Here is a 20,801-nt window from a genome sequence, read left to right on the forward strand (position 1 = left end):
GCATTCTACGTGGGGCTGCCTTTAAAGAGTATTTAGAAACTCCAGCTGGTTCAAAGAGCTGCAGCCAGATTGTTGACTGGGGCTGGTTACAGGGAGCAGAGAACTCCCCTGTTAAAACAGCTCCACTGGCTTCCAGTCTGTTTCTGGGCACAATTCAAACTGCTGGTTATGACCTATAAAGCCCTTTACGGCTCGGGTCCAGGTTATCTGAAAGACCGTATTCTCCCTTATGAGCCTGCCCGTGCTCTGAGATCTTTTGGAGAAGCCCTTCTTTTAGTCCCACCATCATCACAGGCATGCTTGGTGGGAACGTGGGAGAGGGCCTTCTCGGTGGCTGCTCCAGTGCTCTGCAACTCTCTTCCCAGGGAAGCTAGGCTGGCTCCCTCCTTGATGGGCTTTCAGAAGCAGGCTAAAACTTTTTTGTTCCAGCAGGCCTTTGGAGAATAACCTGGCCCTCCATCTATGTTAATGTCTTATAATTTTGTTGTGTATTTTAACTATGCCCCCCCCCAATGTATGTTTTAAACTCTGTAAGGCTGCCTTGAGGCCCAGCATTGGGCAAAAGGCGGAATACTACTACTACTACTACTACTACTACAAAGAAGAAGAAGAAGAAGAAGAAGAAGAAGAAGAAGAAGAAGAAGAAGAAGAAGAAGAAGAAGTGGTGTAACCAATGAGGGTATATCATAGAATCATAGAATAGCAGAGTTGGAAGGGACCTACAAGGCCATCGAGTCCAACCCCCTGCTCAATGCAGGAATCCACCCTAAAGCATCCCTGACAGATGGTTGTCCAGCTGCGTCTTGAAGGCCTCTAGTGTGGGAGAGCCCACAACCTCCCTAGGTCACTGATTCTATTGTCGTACTGCTCTAACAGTCAGGAAGTTTTTCCTGATGTCCAGTTGGAATCTGAGCCCGTTATTCCGTGTCCTGCACTCTGGGAGGATCGAGAAGAGATCCTGGCCCTCCTCTGTGTGACAACCTTTTAAGTATTTGAAGGGTGCTCTCATGTCTTGCCTCTTCTCCGGAACCCCTGATTCTGAAGTCACCCTTATGGGCCATCTCCTATTGCCACAAAGTGCCACTTTCTCCTGGCTCCTCTTGGCCCTTCTTCATTTCCATTTTCCAGTTCAAGGCATGCGCTGGTTATGAGTCAGTTGCAGTGATGTGGCATGATAGCCAGCTATGTACTGATGACATTCCTGACATCTCACTTATTTATGATGTGAGCCGCTTGAACCAGTTTGTCAGAGAGGCTAGGAACAACTAGGAATAGTGGTAGCAGGCTAGGCTACAGCTGGGCTTCCTTCCTTTCACTGATACCTTTGATGGACCTGATGCATCTCCACGCATGCTTCTAGCATGCTTGCTGGCCCATGTACAAGTCTGTCTCAGCAGTCATAACAGTGTGTGTGTTGGGGGTGGGGGAGGGAGTGTAAATGGCAACCTTTACCAAATGGCTGTGGGCTTGAGAGGCAAGCATGACAGGTGGCTGACGCGGTTGAATCCTGACAAGGTGTGGTGTGCTCCACGCTTTCGCTACTGCACGAGTCCTAGAGGGAAGTGCTGGCTAAGGAACATGGAACTCGGAGTCACATTGTTGCATGCAATTGTTGATGACTCAAACCATTTCCACATTCTCTCTGTCTCCATTCTCTCTCTCTCTCTCTCTTTTAGTCCTCCGATGTCTAGGGATTCCCACTCGCATAATAACCAACTTCGTGTCTGCCCATGACTCAGATGGAAACCTCATTCTGGATAAATACATTGACATCTCCGGAAAGCAACCGGGAATGGTAGAAGACCACTTCTGGTAATGCATCCTGACTCTCCCCTCTTCTGCTAAACACTGAAATCAGCTGAGTTTCTGCATACAAAGGCAGGGTCAAAAAAGGAGAAGGCAGCACTGCTAAAAGTACATAACTAGGGCTGTGCTCCGCTCCATTTCAGATCGTCGAAGCGGGAGCAGAGCGACCCAATCCGCCTCTGTCAAAGGCGGTTCCAAATCAGGTCAGGGGGCAGCGGATCTACGTGAAGCTATTCGCTCAGTTGCAGAGCGCTTCGCCTCGATCCGGAGCTCCGATCGCCATTTTGGAGAGTTTTTTTCCATAGGATTGCATTGGGCGAAGAAATGCCTATATCTTCTTTGTTTTAAAGCTAGATCCCTGAAGATTACTGTGCTTAGAGATTGATGATTGGGGGTCATTTGTGTAGATTTTCAAAAATATACATTGTGCGGTTTGCTTGCAATTATTTTTTATTGAATGGGTAAAAAGCGGGAGGGGGAAAGCTTTTTTCAGCATTGATAGACAGCTTCATCTACCAGTTATGATGATAAGTGATCACCCCATGAAGCATCCCAATGTTGGAGGGGGGGGACTAAGCCAGAGGCACCAAGAGGCACTTTTCTTTCTCTGTCTTTATGGTTTAGGACTTTGGTGGAGTGAAATTTTCTGGAGCTGTGTTTGAAGGAGTTCGTTGGAAGTATTTTTAAAAATTCCCAAAACATCAGGACATGATCTGATTTCCTTAAAAGTGGCTATGCCTAATGTCCTATGTGAAAGCTATCCTGGTTGTTAGAGCAGTATGACAATGGAATGAGTTACCTAGGGAGGTTGTGGGCTCTCCCACACTAGAGGCCTTCAAGAGGCAGCTGGACCGCCATCTGTCAGGGATGCTTTAGGGTGGATTCCTGCATTGAGCAGGGGGTTGGACTCGATGGCCTTGTAGGCCCCTTTCAACTCTGCTGTTCTATGATTCTATGTGTGTAGCTTAAAAAATAATGGAGATAACTGCATTTCTGCAAATGAGGGGGGGAAATATTTTAAATATTACCCAAAAATCAGGGCATGATCTGATTTCCTTCAAAATTGGCATGAATAAGTATCTATTTAGAAGTTATCATGGTACCCAGTTACATGTCTGTATCTTGAAAAATGACAGAGATGCATGCAGTTTTGTAAATTGGGGGAATAGTTGAGGGTTAAAACGTTAAAAAATCACTAAAAATCAGGGTATGATCAAATTTCCTTCAAAGTGGCTATGCCTAAGGTCCTATGTGGAAGCTATCTTGGTGCCCAGTTCCATGTGTGTAGCTTAAAAATAACATAGATAACTGCATTTCTGTAAATGGGGGAATAATAATAATAATAATAATAATAATAATAATAATTTATTTCTTAACCACCTCTCCAATTGGATCGAGGCAGGGAACAATATTCCCCCCAAATCAGGGCATGATACAATTTCCTTCAAAGTGGCCATGACTAAGGATCTATTTAGAAGCTATCATGGTGTCCATTTTGATGTTTCTAACTTGAAAACTAAAAAAGTTATAGGCATTTCACCTTTGCAATGCAAGTCTATGGGGGGGAAATGGAGCTCCGGATTTGGATCTCCACAGCAGAGTGGAGCAGGGGCAGATTGACACCATAACCCCTCTCCTGAGCAAGAATTGATCTCCATGTCCTTTTCAATGCTACACTTCTCCACTGCTCTTGGCAATGCCTACAATGAGCTTCCTCTTACTAGGCAGGCATATATGACCCAAGAATCATAGAATCATAGAATAGTAGAGTTGGAAGGGGCCTACAAAGCCATCAAGTCCAACCCCCTGCTCAGTGCAGGAATCTACCTGGCAAGCACATGGTCTCTTTGAATAGGCAGCCTCCTGGGTTTACTCAAGGCCTCTCTCCTCCTTTCTTTGGTCTCCTCTTCCAGTACACTCCCCCTGACAAACTCCTGTTTGCTCCCCCTGTTCGCTCACTCTGATTGCTCACTCTCTGGGACCTAGCTTCCTTTTGTAGCTTCTAGTCAAGCTGGGGCAGCTCCTCTTCTTTCCTTCTGCTCAGCTTCGAGTCAGGAAACAGAATGAGACTCCCCGCCCACTCAGCAGCTGAGAGCAATCAGGCCCCACCCCTTCAGGCCCTACAGCAACACTCAGGACACACCCCTTGACTCAGCATTCAGGAGCTCATGGCAAGCATAAGGCCTCTTTGAATCCTCCCTTTCCTTCCTGTCCCATTCCCAAATGTAGTCCTCCCTCCACTTCTTCCTCATCTCCCTGGAGCGGTCACCCCTGATGATTGGTTAATTACTCATAATGACTTCTAGTAAGAGAATAAAAATGTAAGATGAGGCATGGTAGATCAGGCCTCTCTAGTTTATCTATTCCAGCATTCTGTTCACACCTTCCAGATGCCAGTGGGAAGCCCATAAGTAAGGGTACAATTGCACCCTCACACTTCTCTTTCTACACAAAATCAGGGGTGGTGAAGGAGTCCTGGTGGGGCGCAAGGTCGGTAGATTACCTCCACAGATCTCTGCACTTGACTGACTTGGTGCATGCCCCCACTCCTTTGCTGAGCCACCATTCTGCACAAAATGGCAGCTTGGCTTTTTTCCATAAAGGCTGATTTTACGTAAATGGCAGCTGTAAAGAGGCCATTTGCGCAACGTTACAGGTGTAAATGGGCCTCTTTGTAGGCACCACTTACATCAAATCATCCTTTATGGAAGAGGACAGACAGCCATTTTGTGCAGAATGGCAGCTAGTCAGAGAAGCAGGACGCCGCACGCCAGTCATGGGTGCCCCACTGACTCTCTGGTGAGTTGCCGCATGCGCCAAGCAGGGTTGGTCAATCACTGTGGTTCCAGCAAGCTGAAAGCAGCATGGACAAGGGCAAGGGTGGGGGAGGACGTTCAGCCATCCCTACCACAAACCCCTCCCTCAGTTGTCTTTTCCTGCTGATTCTGTAACCTCCAGTGCTACCCCTCTTTCCTGAAGGGACTGTCCAGGCATAGTTTGCACAGCTTTTTCTTTATTGCCTTCATAGAATCATAGAATAGCAGAGTTGGAAGGGGCCTACAAGGCCATCGAGTCCAACCCCCTGCTCAATGCAGGAATCCAACCTAAAGCATCCCTGACAGATGGTTGTCCAGCTGCCTCTTGAAGGCCTCTAGTGTGGGAGAGCCCACCACCTCACCAGCCAACTGATTCCATTGTCGTACTGCTCTAACAGTCAGGAAGTTTTCCCTAATGTCCAGCTGGAATCTGGCTTCCTGTAACTTGAGCCCCGTTATTCCGTGTCCTGCACTCTGGGAGGATCGAGAAGAAATCCTGGCCCTCCTCTGAGTGACAACCTTTTAAGTATTTGAAGAGTGCTATCATGTCTCCCCTCAATCCTCTCTTCTTCGGGCTAAACATGCCCAGTTCTTTCAGTCTCTCCTCATAGGGCTTTGTTTCCAGACCCCTGATCATCCTGGTTGCCCTTCTCTGAACACACCTTGGTCATCGGTGATGTGGCATTTCCAAAGTAGGGGTGGGGATGGCGGGGGGGGGGAGTACATCTGCTGCAGTGAGTTTAGGTTTATCAAGAAATCAATTGTGGTTCGATTGAATTGCTTATCCCATTATTCATTTTGGGCCTGTTCAGACAACGCTTCAGGCTCTGTGGTTAATGAAAACGTGGTTCTCTGGGGTTAGCACTAACCAGAAGCCATGCTGTCACACACAACACTTGAAGCCAGGGCTAGAGCCACCAACCCTGCTGCAGACAGTCCGACTGGGGTTAGTGAGCAAGCAGAGTTTAGCCAAAAGCATTGCACATAAGAACATAAGAAGACCCCTGATGCTGGATCAGACCAAGGGTCCATCTAGTCCAGCACTCTGTTCACACAGTGGCCAACCAGCCATCGGCCAGGGATGAACAAGCAGGACATGGTGCAACAGCACCCTCCCACCCATGTTCCCCAGCAACTGGTGCACACAGGCTTACTGCCTTGAATACTAGAGACAGCACAACCATCAGGGCTAGTAGCCATTGATAGCCTTTGCCTCCAGGAATTTATCCAACCCCCGCACAAGACACCTTAAACCCTGCTGCTTACCCAAAAACCTTAACCGGCAGCATTTAAGGTGTCTTCTGAACAGGCTCTTTGAGTCATATGCATAAATGTGACAAACACGCAAGTTATTTAGGTAGATGCCAGAATTCCCCGTGTTCACATGGAGGCAAACTCATTCATTCCCTTCATGGTAAAATGTGTCTTTCCTCTGAAGGAATGGCTTCGTCACTGCCACTTATATGAAGATTTGGGCCACAGCTAGACCTAAGGTTTATCCTGGGATCATCCAGGGTTCGCCCCTGCCTGAGCACTGGATCCCCTGTGTGTCACCTAGATGAACAGGGTTGACCCCCTGAATGATCCAGGGATAAACCTTAGGTCTAGCTAGAGCCTTGTGTGGCGCAGGGCGGTAAAGCAGCAGTTTCTGCAGCTAAAACTCTCCCCACGGCCTGAATTCGATCCCAGCGGAAGCTGGTTTCAGGCAGCCGGCTCGGGTCGACTCAGTCTTCCATCCTCCCGAGGTTGGTAAAATGAGTACCCAGTTAGCTGGGGGAAAGGTAATAACGGCCGGGGAAGGCAACGGCAAAACCACCCCACTATAAGGCCTGCCAAGAAAACATCAGCGAAAGCTGGCATCCCTCCAAGAGTCAGTAATGACTCAGTGCTTGCACGAGAGGTTTCTTTCCTTTCCTAGTTGTGGCCTTGGAGATTGTATATATGTCTGAAAGGCAGCTCAGCCTCTCCATCGCTCCTCCTTCATGACTTACTTATGTGTCCTTGGTTGCAGGAACTACCATGTGTGGAATGAAAGCTGGTTCACCCGACCAGACCTTGGCTCCACATACGATGGGTGGCAAATTTTGGATGGAACTCCGCAAAAGGAAAGTGAAGGTACAACAGATCAGATAAGAGCTACAGGAGTTGGTTTGTTCTTTGCTTCAATCACAGAGGGTTAAGAGTTGGAATCTTTATTTTTTTATTTATTACATTACATTTGAAAGAGTCCTCAGGGATCATCATAGAATAATAGAGTTGGAAGGGGCCTATAAGGCCATAGAGTCCAACCCTCTGCTCAATGCAGGAATCCACCCTAAAACATTTTATTATTTATTTATTTATTTATTTATTACATTTTCATACTGCCCAGTAGCCGAAGCTCTCTGAGCAGTTCACAAAAATTAAAACCATTAAGAACATAATAAAAGAAACAACTGTCTAAAAACACAAATACAAAATACAATATAAAAAGCACAACCAGGATAAAACCACACAGCAGAAATTGATATAGGATTAAAATAAAGAATTAAAACAGCAAAGTTTAAATTTAGATGTTAAAATACTGAGAAAATAAAAAGGTCTTCAGCTGGAGACAAAAAGAATAAAGTGTAGGCACCAAGCGAACCTCTCTGGGGAGCTTGTTCCACAGCCGGGGTGCCACAGCGGAGAGAGCCGTCCTCCTAGTAGCCACCTGCCTCACTTCCTTTGGCAGGGGCTCACGGAGAAGGGCCCCCGTAGATGATCTTAAGGTCCGGGCAGGTACATATGGGAGGAGGCGTTCCTTCAAATAACCTGGCTCCAAGCTGTTTAGGGCTTTGTATGTTAGTACCAGCACTTTGAATCGGGCCCGGACCTGGAATGGCAGCCAATGAAGTTGTAAAAGGACTGGTATGATGTGATCTCACTGGCCAGTCCCTGTTAGTAAACGGGCTGCCTTGTTTTGTACCAGCTGAAGTTTCTGGACCGTATTGCAGTAATCCAAACGAGAGGTTATCAGAGCATGGATAACTGTAGCTAGGCTATCTCTGTCCAGATAAGGGCATAGTTGGTATATCAACCTAAGCTGATAAAAGGTGCTCTTTGCCACTGAGTTCACCTGTGCCTCAAGTGACAGTTCTGGATCCAAGAGCACCCCCAAACTACGGACCCAATCCTTTAGGGAGAGTGCAACCCCGTCCAGGACAGGGCAAACATCACCTTCCCAGACAGATGAACCATCCACTAACAGTACCTCCGTCTTGTCTGGATTGAGTCTCAGTTTGTTAGCCCTCATCCAGTCCATTACCATGCCCAAGCATACCTGACAGATGGTTGTCCAGCTGCCTCTTGAAGGCTTCTAGTGTGAAAAAGCCCACAACCTCCCTAGGTAACTGGTTCCATTGTCGTACTGCTCTAATAGTCAGGAAGTTTTTCCTGATGTCCAGCTGGAATCTGGCTTCCTTTAACTTGAGCCCATTATTCCGTGTCCTGCACTCTGGGAGGATCGAGAAGAGATCCTGGCCCTCCTCTCAATCATCCCAGAGTGCAGTACATGGAATCAATTGAGTAGAATCTGGTCCAACACCCTGCTCAATGCAGACCTTGCAATGCTGCATGGCCTGACAGATATTCATCCAATCTCCTTCTTTATAGCGGCCGCACACTGGGTGGACATTTTCATCGAGCTGTCCACCACAATCCCAAGATCTCTTTCTTGTATGGTCACCGCCAGCTCAGATCCCATTAGTTTATACTTGAAGTTGGTTTTTTTTGCTCCAACGTGCATCACCTTACACTTGCTTACATTGAACTGCATCTGCCATTTGAATGCCCACTCTCCCAGCTTGGAGAGATCCCTTTGTGTTTTAACAATCTTAAATAATTCAGTCTCATCAGCAAACTTGGCCACTTCACTGCTCACTCCTAATTCCAGATCATTTATGAACAAGTTGAAAAGAATTGGTCCCAATACTGATCCCTGTGGGACCCCACTATTTACTTCCCTCCATTGGGAGAATTTACCATTTATTCCTACTCCCTGCTTTCTGTTCTGTTGCCAGTTACTGATCCATAAGAAGACCTCTGCTCTTATTCCATGACGGCTAAGTTTGCTCAGGAGTCTTTGATGACGGACTTCATCAAAAGTCTTTTGGAAGTCCAAGTAAACAATGTCCACCAGATCACCCCTGTTGACATGTTTGTTGAAACTCTCAAAGAATTCTAATGCATTAGTGAGACAGAACTTGCCTTTGCAGAAGCCGTGTTGATTCTTCTTCTGCAGGACCTGCCCTTCGATATGCTTACTAATTTTGTCTTTAATAATGCTTTCAACCAATTTAGCTGGAACAGATGTCAAGCTAACCAGCCTATAATTTCCCAGATTCCCCCTGGATCCCTTTTTGAAAATTGGTGTTACATTGGCTATTTCCCAATCCTCTGGTACAGAGGCTGAGCTTAGGGACATGTTGCACATTTTTGTGAGGAGGTCCGCAATTTCATATTTCAGTTCTTTGAGAACTCTAGGATGGATACCATCCGGGCCTAGTGATTTATTTCCTTTCAATCTGTCAGTAAGCCTGAGAACTACTTCTTTTGGTTCAGAACTTCATCTTTTCTCACCACTATTTGCCACAGTTCCTCAGACTCCCTTCCTTAAAACATTAGTTCAGGCACAGGCACTGTATCTTCTGCAGTGAACACTCAGTGCTTAAGGGTGTCAGAAGAAGTATAAAGTATTTGTATGGGGGTTTTTTGAGGGGGGGAAGTGGTTCACTACTTTGGTGTCTATTTCTGTCGTGTCTATGGACCTTACTCAGCAAAAAACATTGGGGTCTATTGGATACCACAATGCCTCTTTTATCAGCCCGGGGCTGTGGAAAAACCGGGCCACAAGTGGATCCAGTTATCCTGGGTCAAGGGAGGGTTTAGCCTGGCCTGACCCCGGGATCCCCTATGCATCATCTGCATGCACAGGGGTGAGCCCGGGTTTAAGCCTGGGCTAAACCCTCGTCTAGCAACGGCCTTAATCTGCCTTGGGCTGCTTCAAGCTCCAGCTCCGAAGTGATCCAATTAACTTGGGTTCTGGATCCAAAGTGAGGTCTGGACATATGAAGAGGATTGGATGTTTTGGGTACTTTTAAGGAAGTTGGCACCTCTGTCATTTCCTAGCTCTAATGTTCAAAATACAGTGAACCGCCCAGAGAGCTCCGGCTACTGGGCGGTATAGAAATGTAATAAATAAATAAATAAATAAATAAATAAATAAATAATAAACATAAAGGGTCATTTCTGGAAAGTGCTTCAGGCCCCAATCTGGACCTGCTTCGGTTTGGGATCCAGATTTGGGACCCAAGACAGCAGACAGCCGTAATGCACAGTAATTGCTTCTTTTGGGGAGGGAGTTATTACACAGAAATATTTTGTCCTGGAACATTCTTTAATATTCACTTCTGTGCACTCCTTTAAATTATTTAACTGCTTCACAGAAATTAACAAATAATAAGTATAAATGGATTCTTTGTTCTCCTTTGACAGCTAAAAGATATTACAACATTGGAAGGATAAACTCTCCCCTCCCAATATGCAATGACTTGGTGGACCTTACAACACTTCCAATATTTGAATGGGCGGCATATAGATACCACCTTCAAATGGATAATTATTGGGATATTTGATCTGTTTTTGTTGAAGCCTAAGAATAATTACTTTCAACTTGAAAGCTGAATGCATTTCATCTGCATTCATTGCTGTGGATATATACAAATCCATGCACGTATGTTAACAAAAACAGGGAGGAAAAGAATTCAGTGTAGGTGGCGCAGAGCGGTAAAGCAGCAGTTTCTGCAGCTGAAACTCTCCCCACGGCCTGAGTTCGATCCCAGAGGAAGCTGGTTCTCAGGCAGCCAGCTCAGGTCGATTCAGCCTTCCATCCTCCCGAGGTCGGTAAAATGAGTACCCAGTTAGCTGGGGGAAAGGGAATCACGGCCGGGGAAGGCAACAGCAAACCATCCCGCTATAAGGCCTGCCAAGAAAACGTCAGCGAAAGCTGGCGTCCCTCCAGTCAGTAATGACTCAGTGCTTGCACGAGAGGTTCCTTTCCTTTCCTTTGCAGATATTGGTGACCCTTTCATGGCTGCCATGAGAAGTGCTAACAGGTGCCACAGCACCATCATGGGAACCACTGGACTATAGGGTTTACATGGCCAAAATCTCAAGATGTCAGAGGGAATAGAATGGAATGAGTGAGTGTGGCTGGTTACACATTGGAAAGGATGGTTAGAGTATGTAGGCTCAAGCTATTTACACTATCTTACTTGTCAGAAGGAATCTGAAACTGCCTCTGTCCTCCAGAGAAGCAGTAATTTCTTGGAAATAAAGATGAACTATCAATAAACTTTATCCCTTTTCTTCAGAAGAGTCTAGAAGTTTTTTCCTCCAGGCAGAACCTACACAGTAGTGTTTAAACATGCACACCAGAGAGACTGAAAGAACTGGGCATGTTTAGCCTGGAGAAGAGAAGATGGAGGGGAGACATGATAGCACTCTTCAAATACTTAAAAGATTGTCACACAGAGGAGGGCCAGGATCTCTTCTCGATCCTCCCAGAGTGCAGGACATGGAATAACGGGCTCAAGTTAAAGGAAGCCAGATTCCAGCTGGACATCAGGAAAAACTTCCTGACTGTTAGAGCAGTACGACAATGGAATCAGTTACCTAGGGAGGTTGTGGGCTCTCCCACCCTGGAGGCATTCAAAAGGCAGCTGGACAACCCTTTGTCAGGGATGCTTTAGGGTGGATTCCTGCATTGAGCAGGGGGTTGGACTCGATGGCCTTGTAGGCCCCTTCCAACTCTGCTATTCTATGATTCTATGATTCTATTATTCATGCTACCTCAAGAGTCAATGTCTGTACTTAATCTGAGGACAGCTGGGTTATGGAACTCCCTGCTACGAGGAAATCACTGTGTTTTTATTAGGGCTTTTCTCTGCTCCGTTTTGGGTCGTAAAAGCAGGCATGAAGTGGGTCGGGGGCAGTGAAGCGACCTGGAGCAGTTTGCTCATTTGCGGAGTGCTCCGCGTCTTTTCAGTGCTCCGTCCACCATTTCGGAAATTTCCCCCATAGGATTGCATTGGGCAAAAAAATGCCTATAATGTCTTTGTTTTTAAAGCTAGATCCCTGAAACTTACTGTGCTTAGAGCTTGATCACTGGGGGTCATTTGTGTTGATTTTCAGAATTTTTCATTGTGCGGTTTGCTTGCAATTAATTTTTATTGACTGGGTAAAAGGGGGAGGGGGGAACCTTTTTTTCCCAGCGTTGATAGACAGGTTCATCTCCCAATCGTGAAAAGTGATCAGCCCATGTGAAGCATTCTCCAATCCCAATGTTGGAAGGGGGAATAAGCAAAAAGGGATACAACATGTTATAGCACTTTGGAATGAGTGGATGGCATGAAAGAAAAAAAGTTTTTAGAAGTATTGAGACCCAAGTGTGGCAATGCAAACTCTGAGTTGTTTATCCCATGAACAGCTATGTGCTGTATGCTCACCCAGTTTAATAATGGCCTATCTTGAAGTTCCCTGTGTTCATTTTTGAAGTGGTTACCTGAGAAGAAGTTTCTGATTTAGGTTTAACTTTAAAAATTCACCAAAAATCAGGGCATGATCCGATTTCTTTCAAAGTGGCCATGACGGATCTAAGCTCTCCTGGTACCCAGTTGCATATGTGTATCTGGAAAAATGATGGAGATGACTGCATTTCTGTAAATGGGAGGAACCGCCCAGGAAGCTTTGGCTATTGGGCGGTATAAAAATGCAATAATTAATTAATTAATTAATTAATCTTTTAAATATTCCCCAAAATTCAGGTCATGACGTGATTTCCTTCAAAATGGCCATGACTAAGGATCTATTTAGAAGCTATCCTGGGGTGCCCATTTTGATGTTTCTAACTTGAAAAATGATGGACATACATGCATTTCTGTACATGGGGGAAAATATTTTTAAAATTTGCTAAAAATCAGGGCATGCTCGGATTCCCTTCAAAATGGGCGTGAATCAGGATAGATTTATAAGCTCTCCTGGTGACCAGTTGTATGTGTGTATCTGCAAAAATGACCAAGATAACTGCATTTTTGTAAATGGGGGAAAACTTTTAAAAATTCCCCCAAAATCAGGGCATGATCTGATTTCCTTCAAAATGGGCACGACTAAGGATCTATTTAGAAGCTATCATGGTGCCCATTTTGATGTTTCTAACTTGAAAACTAAAAAAGTTATAGGCTTTTTACGTTGGCAATGCAAGTCTATGCGGAAAAAAGGAGTTCCGATCCGGATCCGGAGCTCCGCAGCAGAGCAGAGCGGAACCGATCCGGAAGTAGCAGATCGAGATCCAGAGCGGATCGGGTGGTCCGTGCAGAGCCACAGTTTTTATACTGAATTGATCCATCTAGAAGTAAAATAAACCCTATTGAGGCAGTAGCTAAATCCTGTCGCTTTTTCCTGTATAATATTGCCAGGATTCGATCATTTCTGTCTGTCTCTTCTGCCAAACGCTTGTTCATGCACTGGTTATTTCTCGGTTGGACTACTGCAGCCTTCTTCTCTCTGGCCTTCCTTCTTCTCACATCAGTCCGTTGGTTTCTGTCCACCACGCTGCCGCTAAGATCATCTTCTTGGCTCGCCGCTCTGACCATGTTACTCCACTTCTGAAATCTCTTCATTGGCTTCCAATTCACTTCAGAATCCAATATAAACTTCTCCTGTTGACCTTCAAAGCTTTTCACTGTCTAGCTCCTTCCTATCTTTCCTCTCTCATCTCACACTATTGCCCCACTCATGCTCTTCGCTCCTCTAATGCCATGTTTCTCACCTGCCCAAGGGTCTCTACTAGGCATGTGCTCCGCTCTGATTAGAAGCGTAGAAGCAGTAGCGAATTGGCCTGCTCCGCCTTGCCCAGAGGCGGAGTAGAAGCGGACCGCGGACCCCTAGAAGCAAGGCGAAGAGAAGCGGCCATTTTTCGGAGCTCCTAGTTCAGGTGGACCACTCCGGTCGACATCTTGAAACATTTCGCCCATAGGATTGCATTGCGGAAAACAATCGGGGATAACTGGGTTGTTTTTTAAGCTATCGTTCTGAAAATTCTTGTGCTCAGAGAGTCGTGGATGGGGGTCATTTTGAGACTACTCTCACCTCTCTGTGTCGTGCGGGTCGCATGCTAGAATTTTTTTAAAAAATCAGGTAAACAAACATTACAAACAGGGACAGCGCGGGTCAAACGGTGGTTTTCGCCCATAGGATTGCATTGCGGAAAAGAATCGGGGATAACTGGGTTGTTTTTTAAGCTATCGTTCTGAAAATTCTTGTGCTCAGAGAGTCGTGGATGGGGGTCATTTTGAGACTACTCTCAACTTTCTGCGTCCTGTGATTCACGTGCAATATTTTTTAAAAAAAATCGGGTACATTTACAATACAAATGATAGGGTAAACCGGCTGCGGCGCGGCGGGGTTTATTTGAAGCGATGACAGGCACATTCAACTCCCAATCGTGATGAGAATTGATCTCCTCATGAAGCATCCTCCAATCCCAGCGTTCGAGGGGGGGGGGACTAAGGCAGAGTCATCCTGAGATCTTTGAGCTCTCAGCGTCTTGTGGGTTTGGCGTTCGTTGGGAGAGGGTCTACTTAGCTAGCTGCTGCTGTGTACTTTGGAGACAGATTAGGATTTTAGCTTGGCGCATGTGTTTGTTTGCTTCTTTCTGACTTTTTGCTTAGTTTGCTCTGTGTTTTTCCCTTACTTTGATTTAATATAAACTTTATTTTTAAATTTTGGAGTGTGTGTTTGTTTGGTTGGTTCATTTCCCCCCTCCCCTCTCTTAAAGCCTGATTGTGTACACTGCTTTTGTGAAGTGCAACAGCCACAGATTGAGCATTTTGGGGAAAGCATACACACACTTCTTGTCCCATTTCCCTAAATTTAGTAATATTCTTAAACATATTATTATATTCTTATAAATGGACACATGGATAAGCTATCATGGTGCCGAGTTTGAGGTTTCTAACGTGCAAATTGACAGAGCTATCGAAAGGGATGTGAATTAGGGTTATGGGTGGTACGTTAGAGGTTAGAGCCGCGCCAAAAATCAGGGGATGATGGGACTGCCTTGAGTCTGGGCGTCCATGTGGACACATGGATAAGCTGTCATGGTGCTGAGTTTGAGGTTTCTAACATGCAAATTGACGGAGCTATCCCAAGGGGTCTGAATGGGGTGCCTGATTTTCATAAATTCCCCAAAAATCAAGGGATGTTGGGATTGCCTTGAAACTTGGCGTGCGTGTGTATACATCCATGAGGTGTCATGGTGCCAAATGTGAGGTTTCTAACTTGAACAGAAAAAAAGTTGTTTACTTTTTTAGCTTTCAATGCAACCCTATGGGGGGGAAAACGGAGCTCCGATCCGGATCCGGAGCTCCGAGCGGAGCGGAGCAGAAATGGGCGGAGCGGGGGCAGGGCGAAGCAGCCCGATCTGAAAATCGTGGATCTGGAAGTGAAGCGGAGCGGGGGGTCCGTGCACACCCCTAGTCTCTACTTCCCTTGCTCGGCTTTGTCCATTTTCTTCTGCTGCCCCTTACGCCTGGAACGCTCTTCCAGAACATTTGAGAACTACAAGTTCAATTGCAGCTTTTAAAGCTCAGCTAAAAACTTTTCTTTTTCCTAAAGCTTTTAAAACTTGATGTTGCCCGGACTTTAGACTGTTAGTTATACTGTTATACTGTTAGTTTTACCCTACCCTGTGCCTGTTTACCCTACCCAGTGCCTGTTTGCATTCTCTTCCCCTCCTTATTGCTTTACTATGATTTTATTAGAATGTAAGCCTATGCGGCAGGGTCTTGCTATTTACTGTTTTACTCTGTACAGCACCATGTGCATTGATGGTGCTAAATAAATAAATAAATAAATAATGTTCTCCAAAAAAGTGCAAAAGTGCGTTCTGTTTTATACAGAGCCCATGTTGGTATAGGGAATCACTCCAGTCATAGAATCATAGAATCATAGAATAGCAGAGTTGGAAGGGGCCTACAAGGCCATCGAGTCCAACTCCCTGCTCAATGCAGGAATCCACCCTAAAGCATCCCTGACAGATGGTTGTCCAGCTGCCTCTTGAAGGCCTCTAGTGTGGGAGAGGCCACAACCTCACCAGCCAACTGATTCCATTGTCGTACTGCTCTAACAGTCAGGAAGTTTTTTCTGATGTCCAACAGGAATCTGGTTTCCTTTAACTTGAGCCCATTATTCCATGTCCTGTACTCTGGGAGGATCGAGAAGAGATCCTGGCCCTCCTCTGTGTGACAACCTTTCAAGTATTTGAAGAGTGCTATCATGTCTCCCCTCAATCTTCTCTTCTCCAGGCTAAACCTGCCCAGTTCTTTCAGTCTCTCTCTTCATAGGGCTTTGTTTCCAGACCCCTGATCATCCTGGTTGCCCTCCTCTGAACACGCTCCAGCTTGTCTGAGTCCTTCTTGAATTGTGGAGCCCAGAACTGGATGCAATACTCTAGATGAGGCCTAACCAGGGCCGGATAGAGAGGAACCAGTACCTCACGTGATTTGGAAGCTATACTTCTATTAATGCAGCCCAAAATAGCATTTGCCTTTCTTGCAGCCATATCGCACTGTTGGCTCATATTCAGCTTGTGACTTACAATAATTCCAAGATCCTTCTCGTTTGTAGTATTGCTGAGCCAGGTATCCTCCATCTTGTAACTGTGCATTTCTTTTCTATTTCCTAGATGTAGAACTTGGCATTTATCCCTATTAAATTTCATTCTGTTGTTTTCAGCCCAGCACTCCAGCCTATCAAGATCACTTTGAAGTTTGTTTCTGTCTTCCAGGGTATTAGCTATCCCACCCAATTTTGTGTCATCTGCAAAATTGATCAGCGTTCCCTGCACCTCCTCGTCCAAATCATTAATAAAAATGTTGAAGAGCACTGGGCCCAGGACTGAGCCCTGCGGTACCCCACTCATTGCCTCTCCCCAGTTTGAGAAGGTTCCATTGATAAGTACTCTTTGAGTCCGATTCTGTAGCCATCTGTTAATCCACCTAATAGTTGTTCCATCTAGCCCACTTTTAGCTAGTTTGCTGATCAGAATGTCATGGGGCACTTTGTCAAAAGCTTTGCTGAAGTCAAGATATATGACGTCCACAGCATTCCCACAGTCCACAAGGGATGTTATCCTATCAAAAAATGAGATCAAATTAGTCTGACAACTCAGTCTTCCAGAAAAGTGTCTAGTCCTGTTCAAAACTAACTTGATTTATCCCCATGACACTTGGCAGTTCTGCCTGACCCTTCCAGCATGCAACATACATGACTTTTTATTTTTCCTCACCCACTGCATTGCCGACCTCTTTCTTTGTCTTCTACTCCTTCTAGGCATATGTCAGTGTGGTCCAGCTTCACTGAAAGCCATCAAAGAGGGGGAGGTGGACCTGAGCCATGATACTCCCTACATCTTTGCAGAGGTCAATGCTGATGTTGTCTATTGGGTGCATAACGAAACCACAGGGGAGAAAAAGAAAAAGATTGCTCACGAAAACTACATTGGCCGTGCCCTCAGTATGAAGGCCGTGGGCAGCGATAACCGCCTGGATGTCACTGACAATTACAAATATCCAGAAGGTAAGGCAAAAGAATTGAGTGAGCTTTCTCTTTAAGTAGGAACTTGATCTCAGAGAGGAGGTAAAGGGGGTATTCTGGTAGATGGCAAGGGATGAGCGTGGAGAGGCCAGGATATGAGCTACCCCAAGATACCTCCAGAATCCTTCCCTCCTCTCCAGTGTCCCAGGCATACAGGCCACAAAGCCCATCCAGAACAAATCATAGAATCATAGAATCATAGAATAGCAGAGTTGGAAGGGGCTTACAAGGCCATCGAGTCCAACCCCCTGCTCAATGCAGGAATCCACCCTATAGCATCCCTGACAGATGGTTGTTCAGTTGCCTCTTGAAGGCCTCTAGTGTGGGAGAGCCCACAACCTCTCTAGGTAACTGATTCCATTGTTGTACTGCTCTAACAGTCAGGAAGTTTTTCCTGATGTCCAGCCGGAATCTGGCTTCCTTTAACTTGAGCCCGTTATTCCCTGTCCTGCACTCTGGGAGGATCGAGAAGAGATCCTGGCCCTCCTCTGTGTGACAACCTTTGGAGTATTTGAAGAGCGCTCTCATGTCTCCCCTCAATCCCCACTCAATGCAGAGTAGGAAAAGCAAAGGAGGCAATGACCACCTCAACCACACACCCAACTCTGCACTGCATGCTTTGGAAGCTCCTGAGCATTGAGGGCAGAAGTCATAGCACTGCCCTGAGTGACTTTATCATTTCAGCCCAACTCTATTTTTCTGTTGTGTTTTCTGCATGCCTTGCAGTAACCTAAAGGAAGGGAAGTTGTTTAGAGATAGGATTTATAGAGCATTTCAATGCCCCCTGGGAGAATCTAACAGGGGATCTACATTATTGCTTTTAAAGCGCTTTAAAGCACTTTGAAAACGTTTTGAAAACTGTATATGCAGTGTGTCCTGGGCCCCAACAGTTGTCAGAACTGTTATAAAGTGCTTTTAAGCAGTAGTGTAGATCCTGCCCAGGATTCCCCCTCCTGAGCCCATAGACACTTCTGTGACCTTAGGAGGGGAGCTGGCATCAGATTCCTCCCCCAGCCCACCCTCTTGCAGCCATCATGAAAAGAACCATGCCATATGCTTTCCAACAACCTTGTAGACATCAGAAATTGATATTCTGGTGGTTGGGAAGGGAAGAGAGAGGAGAGGAGAGGCCAGGAGTCTCCATTGTTCATTCTTTTCTTAGTGAGCAGGAAGTCAGCTCAGAGGCCATCTAGCTGTTTTGAGAAGTGCCTTACTTCCACGCCTGGCGCAGCCTGGCATGGGGAGGCTATTGCGTGTGGGGTGGGAGATGAGGTGGGGAGGCACGCCATAGGTGGCCTCCTTGTAGTGCCACCGGAGAGGGGAGGGGGAATCCGAGCCCATGTATTGGCTCTCGACCCTCCCCTCCTCTTTGAAGCTGACACATTTGCTGATAGGCAGCTATATGTGGGCATCTTGATCGGGGTAAGGGCCAGTGAGCATTCAGTGGCACTGTTGCAGTGATTGATAATGCCTGAGGCTCCCCAGCTGTGAGCCCCGTGGCCCAGCTGGCAGTCATAAGGGTTACCTTTGAAGCCACCTTCCTCACTGACTCAGATCCCCGTGGCATGTGGGGCACTTGACACGGAAGTCCTCCCTACCCCAATAGGGGAAGCCTGGGAGATGGCGAACTTTGAGGCACCACTCTCAGGCCGTGAATGTCTCGCCCAATAAAACCACGGCATGAGTTTTATTTTAAAAAAGCAATAAAGACTGATCTATTCCAGCAGGCCTATCCAATGAAATTTTAGAATGTTTTCAGGATGTTTTAAGAATGTTTTAAAGATGTTTTAATCATGTATGGTATATTCTTAATCAGTTTTTAATGTGTATTTTATATCATGTTTTTATACTGCTTGTTTTATACTTTGAATGGTTTCATTTATTTATTTACTTATTACATTTATATACTGCCCCAAAGCCAAAGCTCTCTGGGCAGTTTTCAATAGTTAAAAACAGTAAACATTAAAAAAAAAAGTATACACAATTTAAGAATCATCAAAAACATAAAAACAACAACATAAAAAAAACAGTATCCATTTAAAAATGACAATTCTGGGGTCCGTTAAAAAACAAACTTAGCGTTGTTAAGTGCTGTTAAATGCCTGGGAGAAGAGAAAAGTCTTAACTTAGCCCCTGAAAGATAACAGCGTTGGCGCCAGGTGAACCTTTTTGTGAACTGCCCAGGGAGCTTCAGCTATGGGGCGGTATAAAAATGCAAATAATAATAATAATAATAATAATAATAATAATAATAATAATAATAATGAGGCCAGATTAGAAAAGGTGCCCACTTCAGTTTACACTTTCTGCAGATCTATTAATAAATGTGGCCTTGTTTAAATCTTAACTTTGGCCATAGCTAGACCTAAGGTTTATCCCTGGATCGTCCAGGGGTCAAACCTGTTCATCTAGGTGACACACAGGGAATCCAGTGCTCAGGCAGGGGCGAACCCTGGATGATCCCAGGATAAACCTTAGGTCTAGCTGTGGCCTTTGTGTCCGCCTCATTATTTCCCACACTCCACATTCCCACAAGGAGGAACTGGAGGCAAAATCACCTCCATTCTGTTCCAATGCTGTCGGCAACAGCACAACAGGATGGAGGTTTCTCAGAAGCTTGGAGGCTTCCATCTATAATGCAGCAATCCCATAGGACTCTGCCCTTATGCTGTAATTCTATACACCTACCTGAGAGTAAGTCAATGGGAGCTTTTTCTAACTCGCCTTCTATAACGTTGTACTTTAAGCCTGAAATCCTCTGCAACTTACCTGAAAGCAAACACCATTGAACCTAGTAGTATAGACTTTTGAGTAAATTCAAATAGACTTCTGCTGTTAATAAAAAAAAATGAGTTGATGATGATAGAGGATTAAAATGAGATTCTTACTTTGCAAGACAGTGTAACCAGAGATAACCCAATGGTATTCAAAAGTTAAATAGATTTGATAGATTTATTTAAAATTCAAGCAGGAAACAGTGAATGCATTTCAATTTATGAAAACTGAAGGCATGTCACACAACAAATTTAATATGAAAAGATAATAACTGTAAATAGTTTATCAAGAAGAATAAATGCAAAAGAATACTACATGCAAAAGTAAAAGGTGAAACATGTAATGTCTGCAGAGACAATACGGATGTAAAACCGCAAGGCAGAGGAACTTGTATTGCAATGGTTACGACATGCAAATTATTATTATTATTATTATTATTTATTTATTTATTTATTTATATCCCACCTTTTGTCCAATGCTGGGCCTCAAGGCAGCACTGCAAAAATTTAAAACATATACATTTAAAACCTATAAGGGGGCAGGAGACGTAAACGTCAAGGCAACAATGGATGAAGGTCCATGCACCATAACACAGAGAACAGCTCCAATAGCGCCTTAAAATAGTGTTCACAACACTGTAGGAATGAAGTCAGACTACAAAGCACATCGTCTTCGATGTCTATATACTATACTAATGCCCAGAGTATGGGAAACAAACAGAACAAACTT

General features: G+C 45.2%; 1 protein-coding gene across 1 annotated transcript in view; it reads left to right on the plus strand.

Moving 5' to 3' along the window:
- The window catches only part of LOC134402003 (protein-glutamine gamma-glutamyltransferase E-like), a 61,258-nt gene that overhangs the window by 29,823 nt on the left and 10,634 nt on the right, over window positions 1-20,801 (plus strand). The window contains exons 8-10 of the mRNA XM_063131368.1: window positions 1,677-1,812; window positions 6,634-6,737; window positions 17,034-17,279. Coding sequence (XP_062987438.1) covers window positions 1,677-1,812; window positions 6,634-6,737; window positions 17,034-17,279 — 486 coding nt within the window. The remainder of the gene's footprint in view (window positions 1-1,676; window positions 1,813-6,633; window positions 6,738-17,033; window positions 17,280-20,801) is intronic.

Source organism: Elgaria multicarinata, chromosome 7 (assembly GCF_023053635.1).
Source record: "Elgaria multicarinata webbii isolate HBS135686 ecotype San Diego chromosome 7, rElgMul1.1.pri, whole genome shotgun sequence".
Classification (NCBI taxonomy): Eukaryota; Metazoa; Chordata; class Lepidosauria; order Squamata; family Anguidae; genus Elgaria; species Elgaria multicarinata.